At 50.5% G+C, this 26,628-nt stretch overlaps 1 protein-coding gene across 6 annotated transcripts in view; it reads right to left on the minus strand.

Annotated features, from left to right (window-relative positions):
- Positions 1-781: 781 nt before the first annotated feature.
- Positions 782-26,628, minus strand: part of LOC108939416 (nck-associated protein 5-like) — a 36,108-nt gene continuing 10,261 nt past the window's right edge. For 3 of the 6 annotated variants that reach the window (XM_029246261.1, XM_029246257.1, XM_029246258.1), the window contains exons 2-11: positions 13,747-13,836; positions 10,639-10,770; positions 9,414-9,482; positions 9,181-9,219; positions 8,909-9,028; positions 8,223-8,312; positions 3,962-7,014; positions 3,670-3,808; positions 3,497-3,572; positions 782-2,878 (exon numbers count right to left, since the gene is read on the minus strand). In XM_029246261.1, coding sequence (XP_029102094.1) covers positions 2,529-2,878; positions 3,497-3,572; positions 3,670-3,808; positions 3,962-7,014; positions 8,223-8,312; positions 8,909-9,028; positions 9,181-9,219; positions 9,414-9,482; positions 10,639-10,767 — 4,065 coding nt within the window. In that variant the 5' untranslated portion in view covers positions 10,768-10,770; positions 13,747-13,836 and the 3' untranslated portion in view covers positions 782-2,528. Of the gene's footprint in view, positions 2,879-3,496; positions 3,573-3,669; positions 3,809-3,961; positions 7,015-8,222; positions 8,313-8,908; positions 9,029-9,180; positions 9,220-9,413; positions 9,483-10,638; positions 10,771-13,746; positions 13,837-17,789; positions 17,856-26,628 lie in introns of those variants that run through there. The other 3 variants (XM_018760746.2, XM_029246260.1, XM_029246259.1) reach the window with 3 other exon arrangements.

The raw sequence follows: 26,628 nt of genomic DNA on the forward strand, positions 1-26,628 counted from the left end.
TAATGTGGAGAAAAAAAACAGCAAATGGGAAGGGGAGAAAAAACAGATAAGCATTTTCTTTTCTGTTTAAGGAATTTTAAAAAAAAAAAAAAAAAACAGTGCAATGTAGTTTCCCTGTAGAGATACAAGTTGTGGCTTCATCCAGATATATGAGCATCACTACTGCCTCACAACTTGGCTGATACCTGTTACAGGCCACTGCTGTACATTTAGCAGACACTTTTCTCCAAAGTGACTTCCAATGAACTCTATGTAGTGTTACCAGCCCACACCCCTTATTCACCATGGTGACTTACACTGCTAGATATACTACTTACACTGGGTCACTCATCCATAAATCAGTGGAACACACACTCTCTCACACACACTATGGGTGAACCTGAAGAGCATGTCTTTGAACTGTGGGAGGAAACCAGAGCACCCAGAGGAAACCCACGCAGACACGGGGAGAACATGCAAACTCCACACAGACTGAGCGGGGCTCAAACCCACATCCTCTCGCACCACCCACATGCTGTGAGACAGCAGGGCTACTTGCTGTGCCACCATGCCACCCCTAGTGAGTACATACTCAATCTGAGTCATACACTTCGCAGTGAAAACTCTGAATTTCATCAGGTTGAGATGAAAAATATTTTTGACTGTACTCATGAACATCGGAAATAGCGGACCGTACAAACATTTGACAGCTTAGATCCGGTTCGGGGCTGTAACAGGTCCAATTGCCAACTGGCCCCTAATTTTACATTAGGATTAATGATCGACACAAAAGTCTCTGCACAACAGCTTCTTTATTTGGCTCACAGAGGCATTGCCTCTGTGCACCAAGAACAAATGCATTTCATCTGTACATTTAAAAATAATAATAATAATAATAATAATAATAATTAGAAAATACCAATGCAAAACTATAGATAAACAGCAACATTCACATATGAAAACAATGAAAAAAGTTAACAGAAGCATCATTTTAAATATATCATCTACCAACTGAAAAAAGCCAATTAAAAACAACTGGAATAACTGGCTGGGGTACAGTGTCCACGTCATGGGTGGGGGCATCACAAGTTACTTTTTTTAATTCTTCATCTTGACATCATCTTTGTCATTGAAGACCAAACTGAATGAGTTGGAATCTTCACAAGGGGATACCAGCTAGATCTCTGGGCTCGGTGCAAGAGCAGTGCGTTGGGCAGGCTGCATGAGCACGTCTGAGGGTACGACCGGTCTCCCCAGGGCGTCTCTCTCTGTGGAAGACCTGTAGATACATCTTTTCCAGCTTTGGCTGTGTGTCATTCCATCCCGCTGACTGGGTCAGTGGACGGTCCACTTCAGGTTTCTGCCGTTCTGCCATGTAGTCAGACCCTGAGGAAAGGTGCGCGAGCGCTGAGCTGGGTGCCAGGGAAGCGGAAGCGTGACAAACAGGGCCTGTTCCGGAACGTGTCGACGAGAGCCCGTCATACAGCGAATTACAAAGAGACTCGGGGGGGGGGGGTCTCCGGGACCCGGGGGGTGGCAGGGGCAGCGTGGCCTCACGTTCGCCGAAACCAGACCTTGGACGAACCTTGCGTATATTTCCGGGGGATTTGGCTTGGCCCCCAGGGGCCGGCGCTAGCTGGGGAGGTACTGACCGACTCGGGGGCCAGGCGAGATGAGAGGCTGAGGGGCCACATGGCACGGAAATCGGAGAGAGAGGAGTGGCACATTGTCAGCTACACATTACTGGAGGAGTCAGGAAAGGATGTACAGTACTATGAATTTTCACTTGTCGCATCCAATGTCATTATTAAACGATAAGATACCAAGGACTTAAGGGGATTAACGGGCCACAGGATTTAAAAAAATTAAAAAAAAAAAGGAAAACTTAAGAAAAAAAGGGACAAATTGTATTTAACTGTCCTTAGGCAGAAAATTATAGTCAGACAATACCAACAGTATCAGAGAGCATTTAAGACGGTGGCATTTTCCTTTCCCTACATCATCTACAGGGAAAGGAGCAAACGGACCCACAAGATGTCGCTGTGCTTCCGATCTCGCGTACTGTGCTTCTTTTGTACCGCAGGGACCTGATAAAATCAGTGCAGCGCAGACAGCACGTGAGGTGCGCTTTAGTAACCGGAAGGTGCCGCGCACACCTGTCGGAAGGGCCTTCCGCTGGTGCTCGGCTCCATCTCCTCTCCGACGCCTGGCCACGCGTCACCTGGGAAAGGTCCAGTTCCAGGGGGCCGGCAGGGACCGTACGCCAAAGGCCTCGTCATCTGCAGAGGAGCCAAGTCAGAGGGATGCTCTCCAGCGACGGCAACGCAGCCCCACGCTCCGCTCGTGATACAGGGTGTGCCATTTTCGACGCAGGAAGGGTACGTGAAAGGTCCATTTTAAAACGCCGAGCTGCGTATGTACAGCGATTCTCTTCGGATCGGCCGGCGCTTCAAAGAGTGAGGAAAACCGCTCTCGATCGCCAGCAAATAGGAGCCGTGGGCCGAACCTAAGGATCCGACTTCCTTTCTCTTTGCCTGACGCAGCGGGCGTTAGCTGGGACGCAGCGGCAGGGGCTGAGTGCTGTCTCTACCTGCTTGGATGGCGCTGGACAGAGCTGCGGCGGAACCTTTTCCTTGCAGAGCGGAGCTGTACAGGGTGGAGGGGTCCTGCTCCTTGTCCTTCGGTGGGCCCTCCTCCAGAGAGGACAGTTCCCTTTCCAGGGTCCGGGCCTTGCGGGGAACTTTCGTCCCGGGTTCGGGCTTCCAACGGGACACGGAAGGGTCGCGCTCCCCCCGGGCCTTCACTTTGGGGATACTTTTCCCCGCGGCGCTCCCAGTGTAGTCCGGCAGAGGGAAGGTGCCAATGCCGCTGTCAAGGGTGTGCGTGGAAGCACCTGAACCTACAGCGAAACAGCACTGGAGCTTATCTGCTTGAAGGACACCATGTTTTTTACTACACTAACCACGTACTGCATGTACATCACTATTCATGCGCCTTTGAGCAATTAAGGCTCATACGTATCGGCTGAGTTTCAGCAGAACAAACATAAGCAATATATTATATGCGCACAATCACATTTTGCAGGAAATCCAAAACAAGTCAACACAATTATCTACAAATGATCAATAATTAATCAAGAAATAATCTCAAAATAAAATGATTCGCATAAAGCATTCATTCCATCAGCAGCGCAATCGAGGACAACGAAGGTCGGAGGCAGAACAAACATACGTTCGATAGGGATTTAAATTAAACACAGAATACGACGTCTAAGGGGTAGCTAGAGTGTAGTGGATAGAGCTGCTGCCTTGGAACCCAAAGGTTGGAAGCTTGAATCCCACCTCTAGCTGTAGTATCCTTGAGCAAGGTATTTACCCTACGTTGCTCCAGCAAAATTACCCAGCCGCATAAACGGGTAAATAAAGTAGCTTAACATTAAGTCGCTTTGGGGAGAAGTGTCCATTAAAATGCGAGATGGCAGATCTGACTGCATCAAAAATACAGACTTTTTTCTTACCTGCAAAGCGCTGAGAATTGATGGACTCGGCCAAGCTCTCTTCTGAAGTGACATCTTTGCTGACAAGATGTGCGCTCTAAACATAATTTAAAAAGAGTTGGGAGAAAAATCATTCCTCGTTAACAATCTCAGTCATGTATAAGTGAACTATAATATCGAGAGTCATGCTGCACCTTCTCCATCTCTTCGCTGCTCTTCGTGTGGCTGATTATACCGTTCCTGTGATGGCTGAAGATCGGGCGGGATTTCTTGGAGTCAAAGGAGAGGCGCCGATGTGCCAAACCAAAGCTGGTGGCATCCTTTTCATCAACCCTGCGAGAGTGAGCAAGAATTCATGGGACATCACGTCAAGTTATGTACAGTATTTAAAGATTTTCCAGTCACTTCTCCCCTTAGGGACGTCTGGCGTTTCCCATTAACTGCCAAATGACAGACGAAACCACAGAGGAAGTCTTTTGCTCTTACCTATTCAACAACTGCTGCATGAAGTTGTCGGAGGCCACGCCTCTGTACATAACGGACAGCTGTCCCTGTGCCTGATCCATGACCACTTCGCAGGAGTGTCCCCTCCCAGGTCGATCCAGGGCTACTCCGTTCACAAAGGCTCGCTCCTCCTCCAGAGCTCTGCGCAAGTCTTCTGCCTTCTCCATCAGCTTCGAGATGTTCAGGCTCTCCACCTCCAGCTTTTTCTTTGCGTCACATTTGGGGTCCTTTCCCACGGATGACATGTTGAGCTTCCACTCCTTCTTGTCATCCTTGGCTTTGGACGTCTCCGGTTTGCGGCTTAGGGCTGGCAGCTTGCTCTTCCTGAGCCCGAACCAGCTGGCGATGCCATTGGACGCCTTCTGTTTGACCTCTGCTGCTTGACCTCGGTCCTGCTCCTGCAGCTTCAGCACGTTTTCTTCAATACCCTTCATGACCTTCTGTTCAATAGCTGACCGAGGTCCAGGAACATATGGCCTCTTTTCCTCCATTACCTCCACTGGCCTAGGTGGGGGGGGCGGCAAACTCTCAGCACAGATTATCTTTTTCTTGCCAGCAGTAAGCCTGCTTCTGTCCTCTGACCTGGAAAGGTGCCTCTGAGCGGCGCTTCGGTCTTCGAGGACGAGTTTGGTCCCTCTGGGGTAGGAGGAGGCCTGACCAGGCCTGGAGGGAGACTTCGATAGGACCTTTGTGGGGCTGCTCTGAGGACAGGGGGCAGTTCTGACACTGTGAGGGACACTATGGGAAGCTGCGCATTTCATGTAGTTGCGCAGAACCTGTGGAGGATCTGGGTTGGAAGATGTCACGACTGCCTTCATCTTGGAGCCCTCTGCCTTCGCTACATAAACTCTGGAGGAGAAGGTCTCCAGCTCTGCCTTGGTGATTGAAGAGTTGGGCGGCAAGGATTTGGCTCCTGGTTCATAGGGTAAACAAGGGCCTGGAAATTTGAGCGCGTAACCACCGATGTTGCTTCTAGGGTAAGACTTTCCATCAAGAGAACCTGTATGTTTAGTGTGTTTATGTTCTACTGGAGCGCGGTCACTTTGCCTTTCCGCAGTTCTGCTTTTCTCAGTGCTGCTGTGGGCAGGGCCCTTACTGTCACTGCTCTGCGCGTCTCTCTCTTCTACAAGCTGCAGACCCACTTGTAGATCCTCGGCACTCTTTAGTTTGCCAAGGGCAGCTAAGCGCTCTTTGAACGGAAGGCGGCTAGATTCCCCCGAGGCTTTCCCAGCTGCTTGTTTCTTGGGAACGGGAGGAGGGTCTCCTTTCTTACCACTGTCGATGGTCTGAGAAGCAGGGTCTGGTCCACCTCTGTCATGACTCTTCTCCTTCACACTCGAGTAAACGCAGCTGTTCTGGCCTTTGTGAAGGACAGATGTGTTGGGAAGGCTGTGATGGTTGTGTATCTGGTACCATACTGTGCTTTCTGTGTAAGTCTCTTGGCCTGATGATTCTGTAGCAGGTAGAGGAGTGGAAAGATCAGAAATGTTCTCATAGTGGGGCACCTTCTGGTAGGCCTTCTGTGGCTGAGATGCTAGTGTGAGCTTGGTACTGCGGCTGGCTTTAGGAGCCGAGTGACTACCGAAGACGTAGTCTTTGGCCACAGACAAGCACGTGTCCTCAGCCTTGGGAGGCGAAGTTGGTGCCGAATGCGTACCAGGGTAGCTGTCCGTTTTAGAGGCCGATGGTTGCCTTTGCTTCTCCCTTTCCGTGGTGGTGGCTTTTCGGGCCATAGCTGGGGAATGGTAAACCTCATAGTGGTTGTTCCGGCAAGGGATTTTGGAGTTGCGGGTGAGCTGGGGACTGAGTCGAAGTGGGCTGCCCGCTTGCGTCCGCTCTCCCACTGAGGGGATCTTCAGGAACCTGAGCAGCTTGGACGGCGAAGAGACGGGGGAGGTTCTGGCCTCGCTAAGGCATGGAGGAGATGTGGGGCTGAGCGCAAGACTGGCTTTTTCAGGGGAAGGCTCCTGCGCTGTGTTGTCCAAGTCTGATACAGGAGCCAAACAATAAGATTCGACGGCTGTGGTTTTGAGACTCGGATCATCTTTAGAGGAGAGGTACAGCCCGTTGCACATCTGGGGTCTGGACTCCTGCTCACAGTAAGCAGCCTGGGTGTGGTCCGTCACCCCAGGAACTGGCATGTTTGAGGTAGTTGCATACAAGCTGTTTTTCAGATTTACTACTTCACTGGTCACCGTGAAGTAGTTTTCCTCCGTTCCAAGAAGCTCCCCGGTGGAGAAACTCTGAACGGCCGTAGTGCTCATGTTCTTCAAGTTCTCGTCCAGGGGCAAAGAATCTCGCTCTTCCAGCGGGGCTGCACACTGTGAGGAAGCTGCTATGCTAGAGCGCTTGTCACAGCATTTATCTTCATGGGGGATTCCAGCCTTGAGCTCCTCTGGCTGGTCCAGGGTTGAGCCATTCTGGGCAATGTCTTTCATTACAGAGTAAAGGTAACTGTCGTCACCCATTAGCTGTGATGGTTCGCTAGACCTGTCGTTTCTTTCACTGGCAGGCAAACCGGAATCCTCCACCGACATGCTGGGTGTGCAGAATTTGCTTGTACCGTCAGCGAGGGCAACGGCAGTTTGGAAATCTGTGCTCTGTGCTGAAGTCCCAGGGGCTTCTTCCCATGCAAGCAAATGGGACTTTTGCGCTGTTCTGGGTTGTGAGGTTTTGCCAGCTTGGTGAAACTTGGACAGATTCTTTTGGGAGTGCATCAGGCAGGGCTGACACTTGTCACGCTCCAGACTGTGGTCCTCATCATTCACGATCCCCTGAACGTCACGGTCCGCGAATGACTGACAGCGGTGAGGCTGGGACACGAGCGGCATCTCCGCTGGGACCAAAGGTGGAGCAAACGGGCAACAAGACGGAAGCCCTGAAGCGGGCTGGAACTTCAGAGGGTCCGTTTCCTCCAGCCGGCGCAAAACTTCCAGAATGTGGGCTTTCTTCTTGAAGAAAGGGGACAGGGCCTCCATGGAAATGACAGGACCTCGGGGACCCGGCACGCTGTCTCTTGAGCGCTCCACATTGTTCTACAAGAAGGACAGTCAGTTGAGAAACGAGTAAAAACGCAACCTCTAGGAATCTAAATTACTTGTCAGTTTTGAACACAAGGACTGTTTGCTAATGTCTCATATGTACGGTATTTTATAACCGAAATCGACCTACAGGACCTAAACTGCCACATACATTTATCTGTTATCCATAACCATTTGTCCAGAACTTATGCCAGAAGCACAGTCCACTAGGCTCGACAGCGTGGGCAGCCCATCACAAGGCAATCATAAATACTCGTACCCTCTCACACACACACACACACACACACACACACACACACGCTTAAGTGCAATTTACAGTCACCAATTCACCTGAAAAACACATATTTGGACTCTGGGAGGAAATGAGAGCATCCAGAGGAACCCCACATGAACAATGAGAACGTGCAAGCTCAAACTCTACGCTACACCCTGTGCTACCGTATGCCCTGCAAGTATATTTTTTGTTAATTCTTATAAAGTATCTTGCACCAGGGGGCGGGGAGGCCTGGCGGGTTTGACCGGGTGCTGCTCTCCGGTGGATCTGGGGTTCGAGTCCCGCTTGGGGTGCCTTGCGATGGACTGGCGTCCCATCCTGGGTGTGTCCCCTCCCCCTCTGGCCTTACGCCCTGTGTTACCGGGTAGGCTCTGGTTCCCCGTGACCCCGTATGGGATGAGCGGTTCTGAAAGTGTGTGTGTGTGTGTGTGTGTGTGTGTGTGTGTGTGTGTGTGTATATATATATATATATATATATATATATATATATATATATATATATATATAGCACTACTGGGAAATGAAGAAGTTCATGAATTTGTGTGTTTTGGCAGCAGCCATAACATTTGGCGAACTGAAGCCACGACTATTATACTACAGGTGTATTTCAAAGCTCTCGCAATAACCGGAAATTTTACCCGTAACATGTACAAGGGATGCCTACACCACAAAATATTTTCTCAGTAAATTAATGAGTAAATGAGCGAGAGGCTCTCTATCCCAAAAAATACAAAGCAGGACAACCAGAAAAAGCCGGCAGCCTTTAGGGGTCAAGGGTAAAATGCAGAGGGCAGGAGCGACCGAGATGTCAAGCAGAAAGGTGTCGAAAGACATGAAACAGGGAGGCTCACATACGGTTACACATATGTATATGTTATGTACAAATCCCCCAACACAGACATATTTCCGAAGGGTGTTACGCCATCACCTTGGCCTGAGTTTCGTTCTGGGACTCGTGGAACTTGTCCGGATCATTGGGCAGGGGTTCAGCGTGGTCCTGGTGTGGTCCACACTGCATCTACGACAAAGAAAGCGGAGCGATGCGCTACAGTGCGGCCGGGAGACAAGAGCGAAGCTGAAAAATTCTTTGTACGTTTATGAAAACACAGACAGGTGAACCTCTGGTTTTATTTGCACAATATCACAGCATCATATTTCTAAGGCAAAGTGACGACGTATGTAATCCACGTGGGTTCTCAAACCAGCGAAGCTCGAGGCGGGATGGTAGAGCAAGAGCTGTACCAGTTCTCTTTTCCCTAAATAACACACACACACACTTATCAGATGCTTTTTTTCTAAAGTAAGCAGCTTAACACCAAGTCACAATTATTTGCCCATTTATACAACTGGGGAATTTTACTGGAGCAATTTAGGGTAAGTACCTTGCTCTAGGGTACTACAGCTCGATTTGAACCTGTGACCTTTGGGTCCAAAGGCAGCAGCGCTAACCATTACACTACCAGCTACCCGCCCACACACAGCTCTTTATGACATGATATAAATCTCAGAGGAATCACCCAGAGGAATCACGATGAAAAAAAACAAACACCAAGTCACAGAGTAAGTTGCGCAGCAACAACGACGACGGCAGCTAGGAGCTCTAGCTCTTCTGACCTGCTGGATGGGGTTCGCCTGACTCTGCATTTTCTGGTGGAAGAGCTCAGTCAGGGCCCTGTTCTGCCTCTCCAGGTCAAACACCCGCATCTTCAGCTTGATGCACTCCTCTCGCAGATCCTGAGACACACAGACGCACGCGCCTTCAACCACAAACCTCTCCTTTTACATAAAAATTTCGGGCCCCGACGTGCGCTGTGTCCGAGGTTCTGTCTTCTCGGCGAGGGCGCTTCGGCCGTGCGTTCCTCTCCTAGACCCGCGAGGCATCTTACCTTCTGGTTAAGCAGAGCCTGAACCACATGGTTGGCCACCTGAAAGCACACAAACATAATCAGTCCCACTCATCTCAGATTCAGCAGCGCGAACCAGCGGCACGTAACCTACCGCGTCCGTCGATCGTACGAAGATGGGCCGGACGGAGAGAGCTTGCCTTAACCCTCTCGCAATGACCCGAAATTCTCCATATACAGTATTTTCTGAAGCTCAAAGTGCGCCGAGGGCTCACCTCGTCCAAGCACCGTTCATAGGCTTCCCTCTGACTTTCGTTGGCAAGTGCAAGTGCAGAGTTCTCTGCCTGTACAAAGCAGAGGAGAGCAGGTGGCAACGGGAGGGACAAACAAGCGGGAACATTTTAACTACAGTTTCACGAAAGCTGCGATATACCGCACGTACTGTACGGTTGTTACTTCAGGGTATGAATCAATTTAAGAAAGAAAGAAGGAAAGGAGTGGACGTTCAACTCGTACAAGCGCTATAACTGAAAATTCGATCCATTTTTTCCAGATGGCAGGGCTGTCCTGGTACGTATGTGCGAAAATTAAAAGTATGCGCGCATTTTCACCGATTAATTGATAAATTTAACTAAGCAAATTTACTACGGTTTATCTTTGCATCTCGATCGAGAAAATCCCTTAGGCGGAAGAGTCTGGAGAGCAAATGGTTTTTCATTTCCACATGGGATCCTCGCTGAAAATAATAATAACGCCTTGAATTTTTACTATCACACAGACTATTTCAGCCCATTTTGGAGTCTTTAGATGCTTTTCACCGCACGGTTTCACAAGGAGACCATTACTGGCGATTTCTACAAATTATGTATTCCTGGTCAAACAGACTGCATCTGAACAGGAACACTGGATGATCTTGAGCTGGGAAAAAACTCTCCATTGCATTTATTCATTTATCTGATGCTTTTCTCCAAAGCGACTTACGATGTTAAGGTACCTACAATTACCGACTCATTTATACAGCTGGGTAATTCTACTGGGGGGGGCGTGGTAGCGCAGTGGGTTGGACCAGGTCCTGCTCTCTGGTGGGTCTGGGGTTCGAATCCCGCTTGGGGTGCCTTGCGACGGACTGGCGTCCCGTCCTGGGTGTGTCCCCCACCCCCTCCAGCCTTACACCCTGAGTTGCCAGGTTAGGCTCCGGTTCCCTGAGACCCCATATGGGACAAGCGGTTCAGAAAATGTGTGTGGTGTGTAATTCAACTGGCGCAATTTAGGCTAAGTACCTTGTTCTAGGGAACTACACCTAGAGGTGGGATTCGAACCTGCGACCTCTGGGGTCCGAAGGCCTCGGTTCTAGCCACTCCACTACCGGCTGTCCCCACGACTAGCAGCTGAACGCAAGAGGACAGCAGTGGAAACGTGTAGAGGTGTTGTGCTGCACACGGAGGTGCTCCGACGGGTTCCCTGGGGCTTCGGCTTCGTCTCAAGCTGCGATCGACTCACCTCCAGTTCCTTGAGTCTCTCCAGCAGCTCCCTCGTGCTCTCCCCCTCTTCCAGGTACGGCTCAACATCGCCCTCTTCTGTCTCGAAGGCCTCATCGCAGACGCCGGCCTCTGCCTCCTCAGACATCATCAGCTGGAGGAAGAGACCGTTTTCTTTTTTTCTTTTAACCATGACACTTTGGTGATGCAGCACATTCCCTCATCGCATACTGGCAGGGATGGCAAAGCCGCACGACTAAGACAAACAGCACCGAGACAAATAATAACGTCTTCGTACTATGTGTTTTCCCCCGTGCTAAAAACAGCTCGATTTCCACTGAAATGACGCTAGTTGCGGCATTCTTCATCATACAGAGCCAAAAAAAAAAAAAAAAAGATATATGTACATATACAAGCTATGTATGGAATTTAAACATTTAAACCATGTAGTGCCTAAGAAGAAAATGCACTGAAATTCTGATCCCCTGGAACACGTGACTCTCTGGTACGCAGAGCCTCTTAAATCCATAAGGAAAATATGGATTTCGGAGGGGAAAATGGAATTAATTAGGGGCAAACAAAGCCAACGCCACGTTCATCTGCTCAGCATTTAAGAAAAGGGTTTGCGGAAACCGCAAGTAAATAAGAAACAAAAATGCAGGCCACCGATTTGGCGTTGCTGGTTGGCTGCTCGGCTGTTTTGCTCCGAGAGATTAGAGCCGTCGTCACGCAATCCGATTTAGGGTTTTCCGCCGAAGAGGAACAGAGCCGCTGGGACCCCAGGGCGAAGCAGGGGAGACCGAGGAAAAAGGGGCTGCGAAGAGACACGTTCAAACGCCCGCTGAACGGAGACCTCGTCGACACACTGGGACGAATGTGTGCGTGTAAGGGCTGCCGCCCCCCCCGCCTCCATCTCGGCGCAGAGAGGCGTCGCCGTACCTGGCGCCAATTCCACAGCGACGGGCGCCACGAATCGGCGCGCCAACGGACGGGTCGACCGACGGCCTCCTTCTTAAGGGAAAGGGACAAGCCACCGAACGCGTGATGAGGTTACGATGTCACAGCATCCGTGCAGGGAGAGACTGAGAACACAGGACACCCCTGGGCAGCACAAGTCATCATCATCATCTTTTAAACATTAGTGTATTAAGACATTCTGTCAACGTGTGGAATTAAAAAGGGCACAGAGTTCACATTTATCTGACACTTTCCTTCAAAGCGTCCTACGATGTTAAGCTACGGACAATTATTTGCCTGTTTATACAGCTGGGTAATTTTACTGGAGCGACTGAGGGTAAGTACCTTGCTCAAGGGAACTGCAGCTGGAGGTAGGATTTGAACCTGTGACCTTCTGGGTCCAAATGCAGCAGCTCGAACCACTACACTAGCAGTGGGGTTGTGTTAAAATTTAAATTATATTTAAAAAAAAAAAAAAAAAAAAAAAAAAAAGTCAGGATGAGCGCTGCGATGAACGTTTCTTTGCTCCTTTCTTTCCTGGCTGGGAGGAGAGACTCCGGCGGTTCCGCCCTCCACCGGCGACGAGACGAGATTTCGGCGCCTTTGAAGCCGGCGCTCGCGTGTCTGAGCGGGTCGCCGCAAAGGGCCGCAAATAAACCTCGATCCTGCCAGGGCGGCAGCGTTTGATGAAGGGATTGACGCCGCTTCACAGCGCCCGAGTGACTCCATCAGAGGCTACGGGGCAGAGGGGGAACGCCAACGTATCGGTCGTACACGTCCGACGGGGCGCTTAGCGGTTCTGCCGAGCTGCACCGTATCAAAGGGCACATAAACAACCAAAGCAAAGCCGAGATGAAGGTCAGCTCCTTATGCAGACAAGGCCAACTTCAATAGACTTTGAACGTTTCCCACAAAAGCGCGAAACCCGTCAAAGTGGGAAAGTAGGGGCGGCGTTTCGGCGCACGCCTAAGCGCTTCGGAGGAAGCCAGAGCCGCGGCGATACGACCGAGGGCACGGCGGGGCTCTTTGCGGCATCGTTCTGCTGAGAGTGATATGAGGCCCGTGCCGGGGGCGCCCATCCGCCCAGCGCTCCGGAGACGGCTGTTCCCAGGCCCCGCGGCGCCGGGAGGCCCAGGGTGGAAGCGACGGGTCGCAAATCACACGGGGAGCATCACAGAGCTCTCAGAGGTCGGCGCCCCACACGCCGAGGACACCCTCTTTGACGGGGGTTCGTTTGCACTTCTCATTAATCCCTCAGATGGTCTCAAATTAAACGGCGTCGCGACCCCACGACCTCTCCAGGAAGGGCACGTTCAAATGGACCACTCGCACTACGCAGGAACCGTCGCCTACTTCATGTTTACTCTTCGCCGTTTTCTACTCAACCAGCGAATTCAGAGTAAAGCACTTTTACCCCTTATTCTCACCCCACCGCCCCGACTCTACGATGTGAGTTCTCCTTTGGACACGAAGCCAGGGTGACGTTTCCCAGACAGGGATTAGGTAGGACACACGGAACCCGTGTCACGAAGCAGCTCCACAAATCGTAGTAAAACGAAGGAGAATTCACTAAACCACCAGCTACGGTGCGGCTGCTCTTCGCCACTTTCCAACCTCAGCGCCATCAGTACCAATGAAATATTACTTACATTTATGCGACAATTTTCTCCAAAGCTACTTACAATTATTCACACAGCTGGGTAACTTGACCGGATCAGGTTAGGGTAAGTACCTTGTTCAAGGCTACTGCAGGTGGGATTCAAACCTGCAACCTTTGGATTCAAAGGCAACAGCTCTAACCCAACACTATCAGCTGTCCCACTGACTGTTTATAAAGGTAGCACTTTTCACCTACTGTAAGGTACATTAAAAAAAAAAAAAAAAAAAACTGTATGCTGAAGCTCTTAAAAACGGCACAATAAATGTAATAAAAACACTGTAAAGCTTACCTGGAATCAAAGTATCTTGGTACCAGAGTAGATTTTCGACCCGATACTCATTTTACTTCTCCAAGTCAATTTATGGAAGAAATCCTTCAATAACGTCAGAGGTCGAGTTCCGTTTTCACTACCTACCGCCGCTGGGGACGAACACCCCCCTCCGGACAGGTGCTATAGAGCACTCGGCTGGAAAGCGAACGCAACGGAGTAGCGCAACGACACGGGACACACACCTGTACAGTTTCCCTATTCGAGACCCAGGAACTTGGAGGAGTCTCCCGCCGGTGGCGCCGCTCGTCGAATCCCGCCAGAGAAGTGACAACCTGTGCGACGAGAACAGGAAACGAGTGACTCAATAGACGGGACGCACAAGTGTCTCCCGCCTCCACCACGTGGGTAAGGAAGCACAGGTGAACGTCAGCCACCCTCAGCAAAACACACACCGGGGTGCTTCGCCACAGCGCCTCCCTCTCCGCAACGGCTGTCTTACCACAGTTTTACACCAGGAGGTTGAACGACTTATAAGGAGCATCACCCACCTTCCTGGTGTGAGAGTTTTTCAAATGTCATCTAATCGAGGCTTTTTTAAAATTATTTATTAATTTATTTATTTACATGGGTGTGCGCGCGGACGGTGAGCGTCACTTGAGCGTCGAAGCGGAGGAGTGTGAGCAGATCCTTCAGAAGGGGGTTAGGCAGACCCAGGATGGGAGAAGCAGCACAGGGTGGGCAACGGGTGCTACCTGGGGGGGTTCACGAGCAAGGAGGAAAGACGCGCGTCGCAACCGTTTCCCCGTGTCGGCAGATTGCGTCCGCGCCAATCCCGAGTGCCGCCCCACCTTGCCCCGCACCGTTCCTGACAGACGGCTCACGCGCACACACCCCTTTAGGGGAACGAGTTAATCCTTTTACAACTTGTCAACTCCAAATTAGATTAGCGACGTTTAACATCTGCCCCGACGCACTGGGCGGTTACCCCCCGAGAACGGGGCTCGTCTCCGTGGGATTTTCACACTGGAACAGGTGCGCCGAACGGCGACTGCGACCCGTGTCATTACCCTGTCCGCAGTTACTGAGCAAACCTGTAATTGTTCCACACCTGTCACCTGGCTGTGGCATGAGGAACATCCTATACACTGCCTTCTCACCCAGAACAACATTGATGACACACAGTTACTCACGGTAAACGTTGGCAAAACAATTACCAGGAAGCGCGCGCGTGCGTGCGTGTGCGTGTTATATATTTATTTAAATAAAAAAAAATAAAAAAAAAAAAAAGGTTGCCAAAGCCATGAGACTCCAAGGTTCCTGAGTCACCAGCCTGGCAGGATGCTTGCAGAGTCAGAGGATGCTCGATACGCAGCAAGACTGATGTGCAGCACCAGCAAAAGCTCCTTTCTAGATGAGGCTCGGGCTCTTCAATCACCCCGGGCCCCCGGTTGGGAATTCAGAGACGACGCAGCAGAGGCGAGTCCTTCTGGGCTCATATCAAACAGCAAGTGCTCCTCCCATATGCCAGCCGTGGGTAATGCAGATTGTGGGTTTTTCTGTGTGGGTAAAGCATGTAGGTCGCAGAGAGGGGAGTGGGTTGGGTTGGGTGGGGTGGGGGGTGCAGACAAAACGGGCGGGAGAAGGGGGCACGCTCTGGGAAGGTGGATTAATGCCAGCCTGAAGACAATCAAACAGAATCCGGTCTCAGTGGGAGTCTTCGCCTTGCCAGAATCCCCCCCCACCGCCCCCACTCCGTCACAACACAGGCCGACTCCACCGTCTACTGTGGGAATAGTCTGTTGGATCCGCCTGCCCCGAAACAATGACTGGATTAGAGGGAAAACCTTGAATATGTTAGAAATCATTAAAAAAATTAGACACACATCAACTGACTGATATTAAGAGGGAGGCGATCCCGAGACACACTACAGTTAAGGGGTACGGGGCAAACTCAGTAGAAACTGAGTTTTTCTGTCCAGCACATTTATGTTAAAACACATAACAGCATCAGTGATCTCCAGCAGTCACCAGTCCTTCTTTTCATTCACGACACTGGAGATGACGTGCGATGACACGCCTTGTTTCGTACCACACGTGTGGCAAAACACACAACTATCCCAGCAATCACTTATTCCTAAATTATATCTGCACTGAACGCATAAAGGTCAAAATATCGTGGCGATTCAAGACCGGAGCAATGACATCTATACTGTATTTCTACCACCGCGGTGGAGGAGGCGGCGTGAAGAGGGTGGGCTCTCTGCCTGGTGGCCCCATACAATTGTATGAACCTCGGTGGGCCGTGCCAGCTTGTTTCAGTCACGTTAGGGAGTCGCCAGGACCCAGATGGTACGGAGCCCCCGACCTGCCGTCTCGCTCTCTCGCGGTCGGCAGTGACTTTGCAGCAGTAAGCAATGTCACGAGAGAGCGATGGCACCGCACCAAAGTGTGCCGTAGAGTCGTAAAACCCCCGCTCCCTTCTATTCGCCCTACAGCTCGCCCCGTTTCGGAGATGTTCTCCTAGAAAAGCCTCGGCCGATTGAATTGCGAAGTCGGGTCTGGCCCCTCCCGGTTCGGGCTGCAGTTAATGAACGCCAGGCCCGCATGTAAAGGAGAGGAGAGGAGAGGAGATCCAGGTCTGCTGCCAACTTCCCCGCAGGTCATCTGGGGGGAAGCAACAGCGGGACACGGGCCCTGCGCTCCACACACACACACATTTCTCTGGACACATTTTAAAAAATAAAAAAACCCCAAGAACATTTTGAAAAGTTCAGATTTGTTAGAAACAGCAGCAACTAAGGTGATTCTCACACAACTCATTCATTTCGAACAGTAACGTGCATCCCATACCACGTGGTCTACGGACAGCTCAATTCTCAGTTTTTCAGCCGAAAGTGTGAAAGTTCTCCGTGCGACATGCTAAGGTGGAATACCACGATTGAAACTGTTTCTAAACTGGCAAAATGCTCAAGAGGAAAAGCAGGAGTGGGTGACACTCATCGAGGCCCCCTGGGCAGCTGAAATTTACTCCCATATTACACTTTTCCCACATTAAGCCTGCAGTTTTACTGTGCCGGGGGGTGCGGTCGCGCAGTGGGTTGGACCGGGTCCCGCTCTCCGGTGGGTCTGGGGTTCCAGTCCCGCTTGGGGTGCCTTGTGATGGACTGGCGTCCCGTCCTGGGTGCGTCCCCTCCCCCTCCAGCCTGACGCTCTGTGTTGCCGGGTTAGGCTCCAGTTCATCGCAACCCTGCTTGGGACAAGTGGTTTCAGACAATGTGTGTGTGTGTGTGCGCGCGTGTGTGTGCGTTTTACTGTGCTTCCAATCTGCCCTCAAGGGCCGTCTTAGAAACACATCAAAGTTCCACCAGGCAACTGAACAAGTGTGATTAAATCAGGAAAACTGTTGGAAATTCAGCCAACTGTACCATTCACGAGCAACACAACCAGTGTTTTGAGGAAAAATGTTTCTAATGACATACGCAGCGTCACATTACACTCGAATCACACACTTTAATCGTTAACAATGGAAATGCTTGGCCGTAATGGAAAAATGCCAAAAATGATGTGATTTGGGAGGAAAAGCAGAACCAGTGCCAACCCATCCTGGGTCAAAGAATGCAATGGCAGCATAGCAATGTGTGTAAATAAGCTTCCCTGCTGCCCCAGGGTCTTCCTTGAATATAAAGCTTGTTGTAAAGAACAACCGTGGCTTTGACCACCAATTATGACAGAAAGACAAATAAAACGCAAAAACATAGCACGAGGAGCACAGGAGAGGCTGGATGATGGGAGAATGCTGGGTTTGCCTCGACCTGCCCGCAGACGTGTCTAAAGCTGCTGTGAAAAGGTCATGTTTTTCCTCTCGCTGACTGAGTTCATGAGGAACAGAGATGGGAAAACACACACCTGGACTCGACAGACCGAGAGCAAGAGTGCCAAAGGTGTCCAATGGAGCACCGTGCCCACCAAGACCTGCTTGGGCTTATACGTTGGCTTCACACACAAAGTTCTGCAGAACAAACATGAGCGTGTGCGTGTGTGTGCGTGCGTGCGTGCGTGTGTGAGAGAGAGAGAGAGAGAGATGACAAAGCTCACAGAAGGCCAGGAAAAACAGGCTTCCTCAAACAACAGGAGCTGGAAGTAAATGAATTGGCGTAGAGTCAATGACGCTACACATCATTTAGTAAACCTTCACATTACATCTGTTTTAACCCCTGGGCCAAAACGTTGCGTTAAGGACCAAATATGTAGGCAGAACAGAGTACAAGGACATGGTGTCTCTTACCAAGGTCTGAAGGAGCTCCGTGCGAACGCGTTCCACGGTGTCCCGGAACCTCGGCTGGATTTTCAGTCTAGTGTCGAGCTCCGCCGTCGTGGGTCAACATTTTTTTCCAGTCTCGGGCTGTGAGAATTGCACACCGGTTTGTCACATCTGGATCAAAACGATGGGGGGGACGCAGCCGCGAACTGAAATCGGTGGCCGAGAACCTCGAGGCTGCGAGCTCTGCAGCCCGCGACGCTCGGTTCGGTTTACAGGCCGCCCCGAAGCAGCCGCCACAACGCCTCACCGAAGGGGGTGTTACTCGTGAAGATGACAGGTGATTTGCATACGGGCTGACGATTCCGGGCCCATGCGTCCTACTCCATCTCCCGGATCTCTTGCGCCGCAGTCCGGAATGCAACTACAGACGGAGCCCGCTTACAAGTTATCCGAGACAGACCCTGCCAACCGAAACGCGTGGGGCAGAGCGATCGTTGGCACGAGAGGTGAGGCGAGACTCACAATGGGACAAACAAATGCCGCACGCCAGCTCGCAACATCCACGAGCACATGCCGCCTCGGGGCCAAGAATCAGCAGAGCAGCATCTTTGTGCCGAGCCGTCTGTCCTTTCTCGCGTCGAAAGGGCCGCCCTGCGTCCTCCCAGCCGGACACGGCCGCGTACGCGAGCCTCCCGCCGCCGGCATCCCAGGGATGCTCCGGTTTGCAATTGCAGCGTCGCAAGAGAGGTCAAAAATCGGAGAAAGTAAACGATCCAAGAGAACGCCAAGTCCTTCGTGTACACACACACACACACACACACACACACACACACGAGAGCGTGCGTCCGCGCGTGTGAGCGCCTGTGCGCATGCGAGTCCTTGGAAGGAGCGGATTATCCTACGAGTGCCATCCTCTCACCGACGATGGCTGTCAGCTGCTTCTCTTCCCCTGTCCTTGCAGGCTGTGCGGGGCGAGTGTCTGCAGCGTCTGCGGCGGCTGCCATGTCTCCCATTGTTCGAGGGGCTGCGCAGGGGAAAGGGAGGCAGAGCCAGCCTACTAGAGCAGCTGTGGCTTGGCCCCTCCCCCTCCCCCCAGCACGGCTGCCGCTGCTGTTCTGCGTTGAACGTTAACCCCGGAGGTGCCGGAGCCCTCGCGAGCCCCTCGCCTTCGGAAAGGGACAAAGCCCGAAGACGAGGGACGGCATCCGACCGATGGCTGGACCACGGGAAGAAACCCGGTCTTGCGAGATCCCGCTGGGCAAGCAGGTTGCAGCTAAGAGGATTTTCACATCGAGCTCTGCTCGATGGCAGCCTGCGTTCTAATACTGGCTCCAATGACAGTGCAAACCGAATGATGATCGACGCAGTGTCTGGGACAGCCAGCGTTTCTATGGGATTCTAAATACGAGATATATATATATATATATAAAAAAATAAAGTACACAACAGCGAGATGGAAGGGAGTCAGGTATGGGATGCAGCGACACCCAGGTAGCGCAGAGTCAACGCGCCTTGCTGTTCATCCATTTGCCCTTAGTCAGGTTTCATCCGTCTCCTGTAGGAACTAAAGAAGAGAGTCTCGGTCTGAAACGTGACAAGCCCCTTATTCATGCCAGCAGACGCAGTGGGGGAGGTCAAACACCGACACCCCGCTGGGACACACGGCAGCCTACACTTTGTACACCTTCCCCCGCGAGGCAGATAAGCTCACTAAGGAGGACAAATGTTCCCGGGTTTGCTACATGGGATGCAAAAGGCATCAAGCGTTGAGGTCTTCCGACCGGTTTCATCCAAATATCCCACCTCGGGGGGTGGGAGTGGGTCACCACTTCCCAAGGTGGCAACGTGGCTTAACTGCAGACAGCTGCAAATGAAGCACTAGTCACCTAAACAATACAGGATGCATGCAAGAGTCATTACTCACGAAAGCGGTAACAAAAGCAAAGGGTGGGCGGCAGCCGCAAGACTCGCGTGGCTACGAGCCGAGCTGGTCGGAGCTCTGACCTCAGACATAACATCATCTCGAGTCAGACGCAAGATGTCGTTACACCTGTTGCGGCACCTGAAGGCAAGTCGTCTTCCTGTTACAGCCAGGTGTACGTATGGCAATTTTGCACCGAATCGGTGTAATGTCAAGTTCAGAGTCATATTTACAATAATCAGAATTGAAATTGGGGCAAATGATCTTTCGTTTTCACTTTTATAAAAGCTCGGCTACAGGGGCAGCAGGCGGTTCAAGCCGTTGCCCCGCACTCGAAGGATCCGAGGTCCTAGCCCACCTCCTGCTGTATCTCCCTTGAACGAGGCACTTACTCTGAGCGGCTACTGTACGAATACCCTGCTATACGAATGGGTAAATCATTGTAAGTAGCTTAGGGTACAAACCCAACAAAAGGTATCAGCTGAATTAACTAACATCAGTGGAATCCTGCAGGTTCTGAAAACTGATCTCTGGTTAAGTATCTGTCAATGTTACTTCTAGGACACCTCCGCTTGGAGGACTGATCAGTATTTATACCTCGACCTCATCAAGACCAAGGGCCTTCACCTTGCAGTTAAAGTGGACACTCGTTCGCTCATCTCGTCCGTTTCATTGGTCGACAGCCTGGCAGTAAGAATCAACTCAAGTCTCTGCTTCTATCAACACAGCAACAACATAGCCCTGCAGATACATCCTGCATAACATAAACAGGATCCACTATTCTATCACAACATCCTCTACACAGCTCCTGGTCCAGCCCACGGTCACATCCCACCTGGGATACTGTAATGCCCTCCTGTCCGGTCTTCTGGGCTCCTCCATCAAACCTCTCCGATTGATGGTTCTCTCTAGTTGCCCACATCGAGTTCAAGACTTTGGTTATGGCCTACAAGACCAAACACGTCTGTTTACTCTGAACTGTATATTACGTTGGAGAAAATAATAGATATTACCTTAGATATCTATTTTTTTTGCATTCCAATAACCATTAGGAGGCAATAGCTTTTTTTGTTGAGGTGCGAAACGTTACTTGAGAACCTGCAACCACGATGTACGAAGGTCTCATGTTCTAGCTAAACACCTTGTAGTTTTTCCACATTCATCACACTGGTATCATTGGTGAAATGTGACAGATCTGTTCCAAAATGCAAGTGAGTTTCTAGTTAGCTAGTTGACTTCCAGTAGCAAAACATTTAGCAATGGCCACGGCTTAAGACTTTTTTCAAATTAATCATTGAAGGCGTATTAACCAACTCCGCAACTGAGGTTACAGCTTTTCCCCCCCACCAGTGAGACCGTCTCTGATGCGTTTTGTGCTTTGATACTGGCGGGCAAGTCATTAAAAAAAAAAAAAAAAAAAAAGGTGTGTTTTTTGTTCATAAGCTCAAGCCCTCGCCCGGTTCTCACAAGCGGCCGTGTGATACGAGAACCACACCTGGCCTGATGGGGCCATTCCTCTGACTCAGACACGCCCACGGCGGCACCGCATTCCTCGACTATTAGGCACGCGTTTCCAACTTTCATTCCTTTCTCTGAAAAGCCGCAATCGTACCGACTCCAAAAGCAACATCTCACAAAGGCCCGCTTTGGGTTTCAGACATCCGAACACTTCCTTTTTTGGGTCTTCTAAAAGAGTTAATGGGTTTTTGTGAGGCTTCTTACAAACAAAGCTAAACCAAGTATTCGGTACCATTTCAGTTTGATAACATTATTAATTTCCTCCCAGTTGGCAGCTCTGCCGACATACTATAACCTTGAAGTGACTCTCGGTATCCGAGAGATTGTTTCGTCGTGCCGCGGTAACCTCATAAAAGGGCGAGCAAAGGCAGCGAGGCAGGTTATTAGTGTAGCGGTGACATGGGAGCGAGACCCAACGCAGAACACCACAACCCCACAACGAAGGCAGAACGGAACCACAACCACAAGCACTGGCAGGAAACACACAAACAGGAGCCATTAACTCCTCAAAGGGGCGCCAGTCCTCGGAGCCGGGCGTGGACCGGGGACCGCGGAGACGCCTGCCGCGTGCGGCCAACCCGGCTGCCGTCTCCCTGTGACGGCCAGGCGCCTCCGCGGGAAGACGAAAAGGGTCGGATCAGAGAGCGCCGGGGGCTCTGGGAGGGGCGCGTCGGGCCGAGGTCGACTGCTCCGGGACTTCGCAGCTCCAGTCAGTCGCCGTGTCTCTCCCTCCACGCCGCCGCCCACATCCCTCTCTCTCCGTTATGGGCAGGGCTGCTTCAGCCGTCACTCCGCTTTTAATAAGGACATCGGCCGCAGCCACCGACGGCTCGGCGACCGCGACACAGTGGCGAACAAACCCACTTACTTTAACATGTCGTGAAATTCTCCCTCCATCTTTCTAAAGTCCTTGGCTTTTGCCGTATTCGCAGGGCGCAGGTTCTCCTGAGCTTAATTTGTCCGTTCACCGGTTAATCATTGGAACTATTAAGCCACCGTGTACGTTACCGAAACGGCTACAGAAACCCCTCCGCTTACGTAAATAGACCGTTCAACCCCTTACGCAAGTCAAAAGTTACGTAGGTCAGATTTCCCCTCCTCCTCCTCCACCATTCAACACAGGCTAGCCTATCCTACCCCAGTTTAACTTCCTTATTATTTCCAATTTCATCTCCAAATTGATAGCTGTATGTTTGCGAGACAGTTCTCGTTTTCCTTCAAATGCACGTTTACCACCAGCCATTGTAAATAATAAAAAGGGTAGAAAATGTGCAAGAAAAGTATACTAAGGAGGGGAGATGCGTTCACGGCTCAAAACACGCGGGAACCGGGAAGATGTAGCTTCCTGCCTCGTCTTACGTTTTGCGTAAGCGTTATCCGTAAATAACGTGTATGCTGGAAATTTTTTACATTTATCCGGATTTAGGCAAGTCAAATTCACGCAAGCGGAGGGGTGTCTATTTCCTGAATGTACGAGAGAATAGCTTCAGATTCATTTCATCTAAAAAACAAGCGTCCACACGAAGGTATGGAAAAACAACGTAAACGCTTTGAAAAATTGTATATTGAAGCTGAATCAACTAAGAGCCAAACTGACTAAATTCACCACCATTCAATTCGTTTTCTTGCATCGTACTTATATTGCACAAACGTACAGATGTTAGACACTGCTTTGCCTCGGGCATCCAGCTACACGCCTGTTCTACCCAAACGACCAGGCATATATCTGCCGGCGTGCAACCCGACCCAAAGCCATCACAGCGTCGAGAGGCCTCCCGCGGGTCAGCGAGAGTGCGCTGCCGTCAGACGCTAATTCCTGTCAACCTGTCAGCGGGGCGAATGCCGCGTCCGCTATAACAATCGTGCCCCGTGGACGCTCAGAACCCCGACGAGGTGACGTGCCCTACATGTGAGCGGGTCGCGCCGTGCCTGGGGGCCACGGTTACAGGGTCGCTCGCTGGGATCACATGAAACACCGCTGTGGGGCTCAGAACTTCCAGGCAACGCCCCATTTTCCCGAAGGGACATTTTGTCATGAGTGTGGACAGAAATAGGACGGAAACAGTCTTCTCCGCTCTGATGTATATTTGCGTCATCGGCGCTCACGGGACCCAACACGCATCCTGATGCCTTTGGTGCATCAAGGCTGTCAGCTGCAGAACGATGCCGGTAAAACGTCGGAGCACCGAACGCACATATGCCACTGCTGTTGGAAAAATATTGCACAGCATGCATGATATTACATGGCACAGCTTTATATCTCTCAGCGCTGGTCTTTAATGTCACTAGTTCATATTTGTTTTGCTTGGCATCAATTTTGGATACACATCTCCAAACTTTGGATCATCCAGTTCTTTCAGAAAAATCCTTTTGGGTTGAACTGCGCACACACACACACACACACACACACACACACACACACACACACACACACACACACACACACACACACACACACACACACACACACACACACACGATCCTGAGACCGCAACATTGCATCAAATCGCTCAAAGAGCTCTGACACTGCATGACAATAGGGAGACGAAAAATAATTTTTCTTTGAACAAATTATGCATTAGTACCCCATTTACTTTTATTAGGCAATGTTGTAGACAGAATTATTAAATTAGACATTAAAGTGGGGAAAAAAATGGGCCAAACAAAACAACGAGAATGGTAAATATTCAAATATTTGGCTGACTGTTCCAGTAGCAGCTCTAGCTCAAATATAATTGTTCACGAGTCGATTCGGTCAGTTTGTGGAAATAAAAACGTATTTAACTGCCTAATACAAGCCATAATTAAAACCTTTCAATTAATCTAAAAAAAAAAAAAAAAAAGCTTTATTCCCAACCACAATACTGACACTTCACAAAACCATCATATGCAAAACACATAAATACTAAGGAGGACAGCAGGCATCATCAAAGGGGAAATCAAAGAAATTATGGAAACAGAACTCTCACATAAAGCAGCAGCTCAATCAATCTCACATTACAATTAAGTGACTAAAGAAAGACCAATTGTAGGAAGTCGGCAGCGGGCCGCCGGGCACGAACAACATCTCTTAATTAAACTGGGAAGAGTTAACTGCCTTGAAGAACTGTACATTGAGCAAATTAACATGAGAGAGAGAGAAAAAGGGAAAATTGCACACTTTTGATGAGGACTTGAATAATTCATCAAGAAGAATCTGAAATGGAAATAATTCATTAACAGATGGTCTTCCTCTCTGCGGCTCTCTCTCCGACAAACCCAAACCCGTTCTTCGCGTTGCCGTTGTTTTGGGTTTAACCCTCACGGTGTCACGGGATGAAGAGCGCAAATCAGCCGTGTGGACCCACAATAAAGAGCCGGCTGACTGAATGGGCCGTAATTCCATGAGCTCGGCAGAGGCGCACGGTTCTAATCCGGCGCTCGCAATTGTGACATTAACTGCCCAAGTGTGATTAGGGACCACAGCAGGGGATTATAAAACTGGATGCCAGCCTCTGAGGATGATCTGTTCTTAAATGGGCACGTGCACACGCATAACACACACCATTACGCTCAAACACGGGGATGTCGACGGCGTTGTCAAGCCGAGCCTCCGTATCGTCAACAACTGGAAAACCGTCCTGCCAGAAGCTCCAATAGACGAAACGGGACGGTACCTAAGCCTAACCCAACTCGGTTAATGAAAGCCAACAGCACGGTTGCGGTGCATCGATTGCTCATGACTGGGTGACTAATTATACTTTGCTTGCGTGCACAAAAATATTTTTTGCATATTAAAGAATTATGTAGGGCATCACAAAATACTTCACACATGGCTTGATTCATCACCACCGTGCGCAAAGCGGAGCGAAACATCAAACCATCCTACGAATAGGACGCTCGCCTTCCGCACGCCTCGTTTTCCGCAGTTCGGGCTCTTGGACGTCGATTTGTTTACGTCTTCCCCTGCTTTCCAAGCCCCGCATATGGCAGAGTGTACATGCTGCACTTCTTTACTGGTCATTCCATAGACGCGGCAGATACCGTCATGTGGCAACAATACAAGGGATGGAGGCCAAGTGAAGGATTCCCACGGCAGCTGCCGAACAGGCAGCACTGAATCACGGACGACGTCTGAATGACCCACCTCGAAGAACACAATCCAAGCTACGCGGGCTTCAGGCCCCAGCTGCCTTATAGTGCTTCTCGTCTTGGGAGGCCGGTCCCATGCTCCCCATGCTCCTCCTGCCACATGCAAGTTACCAGCAGAAGGCCCAGGATCACATGGAGGTTGAGGGACATGGAGCCGTGGGAGCGGACCACAGGAAGATTATCCTTCTGTTGACGGGGAGGGGATGTTTAGATGAGGGGTGGAGGGGAGCAGCAGCAGCACTATTCCAGATTTGCACAGCTTTATGATGACATGCGTTCTTAATCAGTTAGGGTTATGATATTAGCAGTGCTTCATAGCGGTACAGTCACCGGTGTTCTAAAAGAACTCTTTTCACGCTCGATGGAACCTGAACGAACGTAGGAGACACACACCGTTTCACGGACCATTTTTGTTTGACAGAGGTTAACAGTCATAGCCTGAAAAACATCGTACGTAATTCGGAGCTCAACTGTGCCCTCTCCGTCATTCAAGGCAGGCCAACACACTTCCCTGGCTAACCTTCGAAGAGCATGGCAATTCAGCCCGTCCAGGTGTACCGCACAAAGCTACAAGGGCCACGTCAGCATTGCGTCACATGCCACCCCTTGGGGGGGGGGGGGGGGGGGGGGGGGGTCGGAGAAGAGGAGCCATCATCGCGGGATCAGCCACATTCGCACCCATCTGCAGAAGCGCTCGCTTCCCAACCCGGTCGAGTTCCGGAGGCTCAACACACAAGGCCGTTACACAGCTGCCACATTCCAACGCCGCTGCCATCGGCGATGCAAAATCCAGCCGATAATCCTTCGGCAATGACGACACGCGTGTGCACATTATTGCGTTAGCACTTCTCTGTTAGCACTATATTAAAATGCATATGCAAATATATACATTTTTATTTTATTTATTTTTAGAGAAACATGAAGGGGAAGAATGAATTCAGTCACATGCAGAACAGACCCAATTTTTACCCAAAGAGAGATCAGATCTTAGAGATCTGATGGTTTTCTGCCGTCCGGCTACTCCAGGGTTTACACAGTGTGTGCTGGAGAGACGAAGGGGGGAAAACCACCCTTGCGCTCACATCTGTGAGCAATAATGTGCCGTACTTTCACATTGCTCGTGGACTGGATTAATGGTCCTGTTGTTTTAGGAGCAGTGACCCCTCTCTCAAAGCCATGAGGATATTAAACCTAGACAGAGCGACTCCCACAGTCCGTAAGCCTCTTACGAGCACGTTTCAGCTGCGACTGACGCAGTGCAAAGGATCTCGATGCCTGACCTATTTCACTTAC

This window comes from Scleropages formosus, chromosome 19 (genome assembly GCF_900964775.1).
Source record: "Scleropages formosus chromosome 19, fSclFor1.1, whole genome shotgun sequence".
Taxonomy (NCBI): Eukaryota; Metazoa; Chordata; class Actinopteri; order Osteoglossiformes; family Osteoglossidae; genus Scleropages; species Scleropages formosus.